Consider the following 9,821-nt stretch of genomic DNA (forward strand, 5'->3'; position numbering starts at 1 on the left):
AGAAAACAAAATGAAGGTGTTTACCTTTACTAAGGTACTGCAAAACTTTTCTCGACGAAAGGAGAACATCAACATAAAAAAACATTGTATCTCAAATCCAAAGCATGGCAAAACGAGAGGCAACCGTTTTGTTGGCTATAAACAAAACGGCAGTTTCTAATCAACGGTAGCGCGGCATACAACACAAAAGTTTGGTGATCGGCATCTGGCATTCGCGTTGTGGTCTATCGGTAGGTCGGTCGGTGGTTTTATTTCTGCGCTCCAAAGGCAATGGAGGAAAAAAATTCATTAAGCAGAAAAAATATCTAAATTTAAAACAAACAAACAAATAAGAAATCTAAGTAACAACAACAGCAACAAAAAGCATGCTAGAATAGAAAGCACAGCGAGCAAAGGGAAATTAATCAAAGCCGCCAAATGCTAAACAAAATGAAGTGAACAAAGAACAAAATCCCACAGAATATTAATCATCTATTATTTAATCTGGTATTATTGCAACAACAACAGCAACACCAGCCAAAAATATAATACACATATTATTAAATCAGAAATTTGTTTATTCGGAAGTAATTGCTAAAAAACCACATTAACGTGAAAGCCAAATAAAAAAAATTAAGGCAACAACAATAGATCCATAAACACATTTTTGTTTTTGTTCTTCAAATTTTGATTGATAGAGACTCGGCAAGGTAAGAAAGAAGACATTTGAATCATGCATTGGGGGATACGTATCAATGAGATCACACATATACGTACTCCCGCTCTCATTCATCTCTCTATTTATTTGTTCTTGTTCTCCACAACAACATTTGATCTCAATATTATATTTTTGTTTGCTCTCTCACTCTCTCATTGTTTTCGTGTTTTTTGTTATGGACCACTGACACAATTCCCCCAAACCCCACTCCACAACAAATGGTGTTACATTGTTATTGTTCTCTCACCAAAAAACAAACGGTGTGTAACTGTTTATATTTGTGTCTCACACACATCAGAAGAGATGAAGCTGCACGAACAACACCGGCACACTCATCGCCATGCAACAACAACAAAAACAGCATTACGAACACCAACACCATCGACCCCACATCATTCTCCACGTTTGTTGTTGTCGTCGTCGTCATTCATTAGCATTGTTTTGTTTACATTCTTGCAAAGTCTAACAACGTGTGCTGCCAAAACATATCCCTGTCCCTATTCTCAAACAGTTAACATTACCGATGGTCTACGTCTAAAAGATGGATCGTATTCATTTGAAGGATTGGTTATACCGGCTAATTTGACAGCGGAATATAAAATAAAAATTATCGATGGTATTGAATATTCGGCAGCGAAACATTGGCGTGGTTGTGCCTGCCTCCTAAAGCCATGTGTCACTTTCTGTTGCCCCCCGAAAATGCACTACGATGAGAAACATCAAAATTGTAGTCTCAACGAAAAGGATAGCCACTCACAGCATAGCCACATTGAAGTGACATTTGCCAATGGCACTACCAGTGCTGTGAATATTAAGGACACGTTTATAGTACGCTATGAATTTGGCTGTAAGAATAAAATTATCGAAAGGAAGCGAAATGAATTTTGGAAATGGGATCTTTTTGAGGTGAGTAGAGGTTGATGGTTGATCTTAACAAATATTTTTAACGAAAATTTGCTCTGAATTGTAGACCCTTAAGAAATATTTAAGAAAACCTGCTCTCAATAGTAGGTCCATAAACAATATTGTTGAAAATAAGCCCTTAAACAAATTTTTTTTGAAATCTACATTCAATTGCAGTCTCTATGCGCATTGATATTCATATGAGAAATACTTGTAAACAATCCAGCAGCATTGATGATCCCTTAAAAAATATTTTAAAAAAATTTACGAGTCGGTTTAAAAATATTTTAAAAAATTGGCAGCCCCTTAGCCAATGCGCGTAGAATTGTTAAAATTGGGTTAAAAATAGGTCAAAAAATATTAAAAAACCAGTAAGGAAAGTTCAAAAGTCGGACGGGGCCGACTATATAATACCCTTCACCACTATGGGTACATGCAAGACATGTTAATATCTACAATATCCTGTAGATATAGAAATTTCGAATACATCAGTCGGGACCTAATTCAGTACTCTGTGCAAAATATTGCTTCAATCGGAACAATATTGGAAGTTTGGTGCACTATTTACATTAAATCGGACGATACTATATATGGGAGCTATTTCTAAATCTGACCCGATTTCAACAAAACTTCGCATTCATCAATCATGACCTAATTTAGTACGCTATGCAAAATTTTGTCTCAATCGGATAAGTCTTGGCAGTATGGAGCTTCATTTACATAAAATGGGACCAAACTATATATAGAAGCTATATCTAAATCTGAACCGATTCCAACAAAATTTCACGTACATCAGTCGACACCTAATTCGGTACTCTGTGCAAAATTTTGCTTTAGTCGGACCACCACTATTGGGACTTTGATGCGCTATTTACATTAAATCGGACGAAACTATAAATAGGAGCTATATCTAAATCTGAAACGATTTCAACAAAACTTGGCATATAACTATCTAGACCTAATTCAATACTCTGTGCAAAAGTGTGTCCCAATCGGATCACTATTGGGAGTTTGGTGCATCAATAAGTTAAAATCGAACGAAAATATATATGGGAGCTATATCTAAATTTGAACCGATTTTTTACAATTTCAATAGGGTTCGTCCTTGGGCCAATTAAGTGACCTGTGCCAAATTTCATCCAAATCGGATCATAAATGCGACCTGTTAACAAAAATACATGGACGGACGGACGGACAGACGGACGGACATGCATAAATCGACTCAGAAAGTGATTCTATGCATATTCTCAAAAGGAACCATGGGCCTATCTCGATTATTTTTGCCTGTTACAAACATATGAACAAAGACGTAATACCCTGTACCACAGTGTGGCGAAGGGTATAAAAATACGCACATCGATAGTCACTTAAAAATATTTCAAACAAAACTACGATCTTCGATAATTTAAAACCATTTAGCGGAGTATAGTCTGACGGGGCCGACCATACAATACCCTACACAACTACCACGGAACTCTTTCATTTTGTGCTGATGTTTAATCTGAGCCTGGGCAATATTTTAAATATTTGCACCCTCTTGCCCGATTAGAGGTCCTTACACTCACATATTTTCCGAATGTTACTAATATTCAGTACAGCCATTTTATACTTGTCCAGATTCCCGTCACCGGCTTATAATTGTGGCCTATATATCAACTCGAAAAAAAACCAAAAAATTAAGTTTTCGGTTCACTTCATAAAAAATATATGAATGCGTAAGCACCTATTAATATTTAAGTGTAACTTCCACATTCGAGCACATACGACAATATAATTGGTATCGATTTAAAGGTCAACCACTCCTCTTGGATATACTGTCAACTTCTCGGGTCTACGTCCTTAAGGAGTAAATATATACCGCCATAAAATAAAAATTTTGTAATTTTTCACACCAAAGTCAGGGCCCATTTGACCCCCTAAATATAGACCGATCTTTATCAAAACAGGCATGCTTATTCCCTGACCCGATCTCCTTTTCCATGTAAAAATTCGATGTTTTGGTCATAATTAATTGCGGGCTCTGGAGCGACCAGAAAATCAGACAAAAATAAAGTTTTTGGTCCATTTCATCCCCTAAATATTAACCGATCTTTAACAAAAACAATAGGGATCTTCATTGGGAAGAACCCATCCTATATGTACAATTTCGTGACGATTGGTTCATATCTGTGGCCTGTATCGTGTTTACAAATTATAATGGACAGGCGGACGGACACACATGTCTAGATCGACTCAGTTAGTCGACCCCCTAAATATTTACCAATCGTTATCAAAGCAGGCATACTTATACTTTGGCCCAATCTCCTTCTCTATTTAAAATTTCGCGGTGTTCGGGCCATAATTGCGGCCTCCGGAGCGACCAGAAAAACCGACAAAAATTTAGTATTTGGTCCATTTTATCCCCTAAATATTAACATATCTTTACCAAAAACAATAGGCGTCTTCATTGGCCAGAACCCATCCTACATGCAAAATTTCGTGAAAATTTGTCCATAACTGTGGCCTGTATCGTGTTTGCAAATTATAATGGACAGACGGACGGACGGACACACATGTCTAGATCGACTCAGCTAGTCGAGATATAACGATGGGTATACTTAAAGGTGGGTCTAGGACCAATATTTCGCGGCGTTACAAACCTTGGGGCTGCACAAAGCTATAATACCCTGACAACATAGTTGTGTAGGGTATAAATATCTTAGAAATTCCACCCTCTCGGTATAAAAAAACTAAAAATTTAGAAAAATCTACTAACATCGAGAGTCCCTTTAAAAAATTAAAAAAAATTGTATTATCAATTAAAATGACCCTTTATTTTCAGAATGGCACCTTGAAACGTGACGGACGTATGTACTCCACAGATGAGTATTGTTTTACACCATTGGAGAATAAAAAGGCATGGAGTTTAACACCCCTGACTTGTGAAAGATTTAAGAAAGGATTTCGTGTATGGATTTATGCTATATGTAAGTATTGAATTATCCTGAGAAATTCAAAATGAATAAACATAACATCCTCTTGTCTAGGTACCAGTTTGGCAATAATAATCAACATTGGTATAATTCTGATGTTTGTAGCCATCAAGGATGTTCGAAACAGCAACTATGGTGAAGGCTTAATATTTCATTTGTTTTCCCTAACAATGGGTCTGTGTTTTCTGGTGTATTTGCATTTGAAAAATCCATTGAATTTATCGCACACAGCATGTCGAAATATAGGTAAGTAATTGAAATACACAATACCGTTCATATTTTTTTTAAATATTGATTTTAATTTCATTCTAGGCTTCTTGGCATATTTCTTTATAATTGTCTCGTTTTTAATATTGAATATTATCAGCGGTAGCTTTTGGGCCATATTTTCTTTGAAGCCCATTAAAACGTGGTATTTGAAGGTGTTATATGGTCTAACATTTGCCGTGGGCTTGGCAATGAAATATGTTGTCAAGGCGGTGCAGGACTCAAATGTTGGACGTCATTTGAAACCGGGTATTGGTGAGGATTTTTGTTGGTTCGATAGTAAGTGTATAACGATATTGATAATTAATTTTAAAACTATTTATAATTTCACTTTTCAGCACGTTTATGGGGTATCCTCTTATATTTGTACATACCAATTGTAATCTCTATGGCTGCTAGTCTGTTCTGTTCGGCGCGTGCCTATTTTAGAATTTTCCAATTGCCAAGTGACACCCAAATGGTAGCTGGAAAAGATTTTAAAATAACAAAAACACAGTAAGTATGCATGGTTCATTGCTAAAGATAAGAAATACATATTGGGAACTAATTAAAAAAAAACTTATAAAAATTTATACTATTTGATTCATATTCAACATTTTATAAGTGATACTTTACTGTAGATTTTTTAAAGAGCTATAAAATAGCGCAAGGGGTAAAATACTATTTTTAAAAATATCCGCTTTTTTATTTTTAAAATTGTTTTTAAAGGTCCGATAGTCCTTGAAAAAACTAAATTCAAGGACTATCGGAGAAAACAATTAAAAACAGTGAGCGGAGCGGACGGGGCCGACCATACGATACCTTACACAACTACCACGTAACTCTAACTTTCTGCGGATGTTTACTCCGAGACTGGGCAATATTTCGTGATATTTACACCCACTTGTCCGATTAGAGGACAATAGAACCTTTTCCTTACACTGACATATTTTACGAATATTACTAATATTCAGACAGCCCTTCTAATTACTTGTCGAGATTCCCTTCACTGTGGGTTGTGTTGTGATGTTCGGCTTTCAAGTGTTGTTGTGATGTTCGGCTTTCAAGATCGAGTCGAAAAAACACAAAAAAAATAATTTTCGGTTCACTTCATCCCAAAATTATTATCGGATCATCACCGAAAATTATAGGCGTTGTCCTTGCCCATACCTGATTCCTCATGGAAAATTTCCAAGCTATCAGCGCTATATTTCCGCCCTCCAGTGTGGTAATGAACACGTAAGCAGTGTAACTGCCACATCCGAATATAATTGGTATCAATTTAAAGGTCAACCACTCTACTTGGATGTACTATCAATTTCTCGGGTCTATGTCGTTCAGTAGTAAATACATACGCTATATAATACATATTTTGTAAATTTCCACACAAAGTCAGGGTCCATTTGACCCGCTAAATATTGACCGATCTTTCTCAAAACAGGCATGCCTATTCTTCGGCCCGACCCCTTTCTCTATGTAAAACTTCGCGATGTTCGGTCTCTGGAACGACCAGAAAAACCGAGAAATATTGGTCCTAGACCCACCTTTAAATATACCGATCGTCATATTTCGACTAGCTGAGTCGATCTAGACATGTGTGTCCGTCCGTCCGTCTGTCCATTATAATTTGTAAACACGATACAGGCCACAGTTCCGGACCAATCTTCACGATATTTTGCATATAGGATGGATACTGGCTAATGAAGACCCCTATTGTTTTTGGTAAAGATCGGTTAATATTTAGGGGATGAAATGGACCAAATACTAAATTTTTGTCGGTTTTTCTGGTCGCTCCAGAGGCCCACGGAGGACCTAGACCCGAGAAGTTCATAGTATGTTTAAGAGGAGAGGTTGACTTTTAAATTGATACCAATTATATGGTCGTATGTGCTCGTATGTAGGAGTTACACTTAAATATTTACGGGTGCTTACGTACTGAGATATTATTTAGTAGCCCATTACCACACTAGAGGGCGGAAATATAGCGCTGATTGCTTTGAAATTTTCCATGAGATCCCAGTTATGCTCAAGGATAACGCCTATAATTTTCGGTGATGATCATATAATAATTTTGGATGAAGTGGACCGAAAACTTAATTTTTTTGTGTTTTATTTCGAGTCGATCTATAGGCCACATTTGAAAGCCCAACATCACAACATAACTCACGGTAAAGAGAATCCAGACAAGTACAGCCCTCGTCTATTGAATATTCGAAATATTTGTTGACATCTAGTCTGTCAAGTAAGTGCAAATATCGCTAAATATTGCCCAAGCTCAGAATATACAACCACATAAAGTTAGATTTTTGTGGAAGTTGTGTAGAGTATGATTTGGTTGGCTCCGTCCGACTATACTGCTCCGCTCACTGGTTTTTTGAATAACTTGTATTTTTTGGAATAAAATTTTTTAGTTATTACACCCCTTACCACACTGTGGTAAAGGATCTTTGTGCATATGTTTGTAACAGGCAAAAGGAATCGTTCCCTTTTGAGAATATGCATAGAATCATATTCTGAGTCGATTTATGCATGTCCGTCCATGTATTTTTGTGAACAAACTACAGATCGCATTTATGATTCAAATTGGATGAAAATTGGCAGATGTTACCTAATTGTAGAAAATCGGTTCAGATTTATATATAGCTCCCATATATAATTTCGCCCGATTTTATGTAAATGAAGCACCATACTGTCAATAGTGGTCCGATTGAGACAAAATTTTGCACAGAGTACTGAATTAGGTCCAGATTGATATGTGCCAAGTTTTGTTGAAATCGGTTCAGATTTAGATATAGCTCTTATATATAGTTTCGTCCGATTTTATGTCAATATTGGTCCGATTGAGATAAAATTTTGCACAGAGTACTGAATGAGGTCTTGATTGATATGTGCCAAGTTTGGTTGAAATCGGTTCAGATTTAGATATAGCTCCCATTTATAGATTCGTCTGATTTTATCTAAATGAAGTACCAACTGTCAATATTGGTCCGATTGAGACTAACTTTTGCACAGAGTACTGAATTAGGTCCAGATTGATATGTGCCAAGTTTTGTTGAAATCGGTTCAGATTTAGATATAGCGCCCATATATAGTTTCATCCGATTTAATGTAAATGGAGCACCATACTGCTAATATTGATCCGATTAAGAAAACATTTTGCACAGAGTATTGAATTAGGTCTAGATTGATATATGCCAAGTTTTGATGAAATCGGTTCAGATAGCTCCCATATATAGTTTCGTCCAATTTTATGTAAAGAAAGCTCCATACTGCCAATATTGGCCCGATTGAGACAAAATTTAGCACAGAGTACGGAATTTAGTCCAGTTTGACATCTGTGAAGTTTTGATGAAATCGGTCCAGATTTAGATGTAGCACCCATATGTAGTTTCGTCCGATTTAATGTAAATGGAGCACCATACTGCTAATATTGGTCCGACTGAGACAAAATTTTGCACAGAGTACTGAATTAGGTCCAGATTTATATATGCCAAGTTTTTTTGAAATCGGTACAGATTTAGATATAACTCCCATATGTAGTTTCGTTCGATTTTATGTAAATGGAGCACCATACAGCTAATATTGGACCGATTGAGACAAACTTTTTTTACAGAGTACGAAATTTAGTCCAGTTTGACATCTGTGAAGTTTTTTTGAAACCGGTCCAGATAAAATGTTGCTGGATTTCATACAAAGGTTACACCAAAAATTCATGTCTGACTTATGACATGAAATTTTTTAAGAGATTTCAGAATGACATGTGTATGGCTTTTTATTGGTTCAAATATCTATGTAGACCACATATATTTTTTACCCGAATCTTTTTAAAACTTACAGAAGAAGATTCTTTTAGGTTCTGGAACGGAACTAATGCTGTAGAAAGACTATCATAGAGTTTAGATTATTTTGAAAGTCTTTCAAAAAGTGTAGATATTTTAAAATGTTTTTTAAAGGTTTGAAATTTTTATGGATACTTTTTACTAGGTTATTGTTTCAATTCATTTCAAATTTTGTATTTCTAATTTTTTCAATAACATTTTTATTATTTCAGTTTCATTTCGTATTGCATTTACATTTTGGTTGTCTTCTCGATTTGGATGCGTGAAATGATTGTCTATGTAACGGCTCGTATAAGAGAACATTTCTTTATTATCGATTATTGGAGTGGTATTTGCGTTTTATCGCTGGCCTGTGTCGGATTCGTTTTCCTACTCTACAAGAATAAATTTGTTCAAAAATGGTGGAGTGAAAATGTGTAAGTGATGTTTTTTATATTTATTATTTTTTTGAAATGAATTACAAAAATTATTTTCTTCTAGAACGGGTACTGCCAAGAACACGGAATATGATTTAACACCGGACTATTCATTTTTACGGGTGCAGAATTTTAAGAAATCAGGTAAATTATTATGACATTTAGAAGTGTGTGCTATAGTAATTATTTTTTTTGTGTTACCCAGATGCAACAGATAATGCAGAAAATGGAACTGAATGAATACATGTGTGTGTGTGATTTTTCATAAACTGCCCAAAGCCATTGCAACAATTTTTTTTCACAAATGAAGTCTGAAATGTAATTTTCTGCAAGTCACGTTTTTTCCTTCTTAATTTATGTACTTAATATTAATTATTTATATATATTTAAATTTTAAGTTTATATATTTTAAAGAGAATGGTAATAAAATATATCGGAGGATCTTTTAAAATTGAATAGTGTCTTTGATATGGCAAAATTCTGACGACAGGTATTTCAAAGTGAATAATAGGCTTTATTGGTATTCTATAAGTAGAAAGCCTATACATATATATAGATATATATATATATATATATATACTAATAATCTATACTAAAAAAGGAGTGAAGTGATTGACTGACTAAAAAAAGAGTGAAGTGATTGACGATTCATCAACGCCCAGACGAAACGAAACTCTTGTTCCAAATGTGACAGATAAGGCCGGGTTTTTGGAAATTCGTACTAGAACGGTACGAAAAGTACTAAAAA

At 35.3% G+C, this 9,821-nt stretch overlaps 1 protein-coding gene across 1 annotated transcript; it reads left to right on the forward strand.

Annotated features, from left to right (window-relative positions):
* The first annotated feature begins 1,000 nt into the window (after positions 1–1,000).
* On the forward strand, positions 1,001–9,313 carry LOC133327157 (probable G-protein coupled receptor Mth-like 9). The gene is made up of 8 exons (XM_061535723.1): positions 1,001–1,603; positions 4,422–4,566; positions 4,627–4,818; positions 4,885–5,118; positions 5,178–5,334; positions 8,870–9,073; positions 9,138–9,217; positions 9,279–9,313. The coding sequence occupies exons 1-8, from the start codon at positions 1,001–1,003 to the stop codon at positions 9,311–9,313; spliced, it is 1,650 nt and encodes a 549-aa protein (XP_061391707.1).
* The last annotated feature ends 508 nt before the right edge of the window (positions 9,314–9,821 follow it).

The sequence above is a fragment of the Musca vetustissima genome, unplaced genomic scaffold (genome assembly GCF_032173495.1).
Source record: "Musca vetustissima isolate MV318-11 ecotype Yass unplaced genomic scaffold, APGP_CSIRO_Mvet_v1 utg166016, whole genome shotgun sequence".
NCBI lineage: Eukaryota > Metazoa > Arthropoda > Insecta > Diptera > Muscidae > Musca > Musca vetustissima.

Excerpts from the sequence above, each read along its gene's own strand:
- LOC133327157 (XM_061535723.1), top strand. The coding sequence starts at position 1,001 with ATGAAGCTGCACGAACAACACCGGCACACTCATCGCCATGCAACAACA. Across the intron at positions 4,819-4,884 it reads CACAGCATGTCGAAATATAG|GCTTCTTGGCATATTTCTTT; the intron begins GTAAGTAATTGA and ends ATTTCATTCTAG. Across the intron at positions 9,218-9,278 it reads GCAGAATTTTAAGAAATCAG|ATGCAACAGATAATGCAGAA; the intron begins GTAAATTATTAT and ends TGTGTTACCCAG.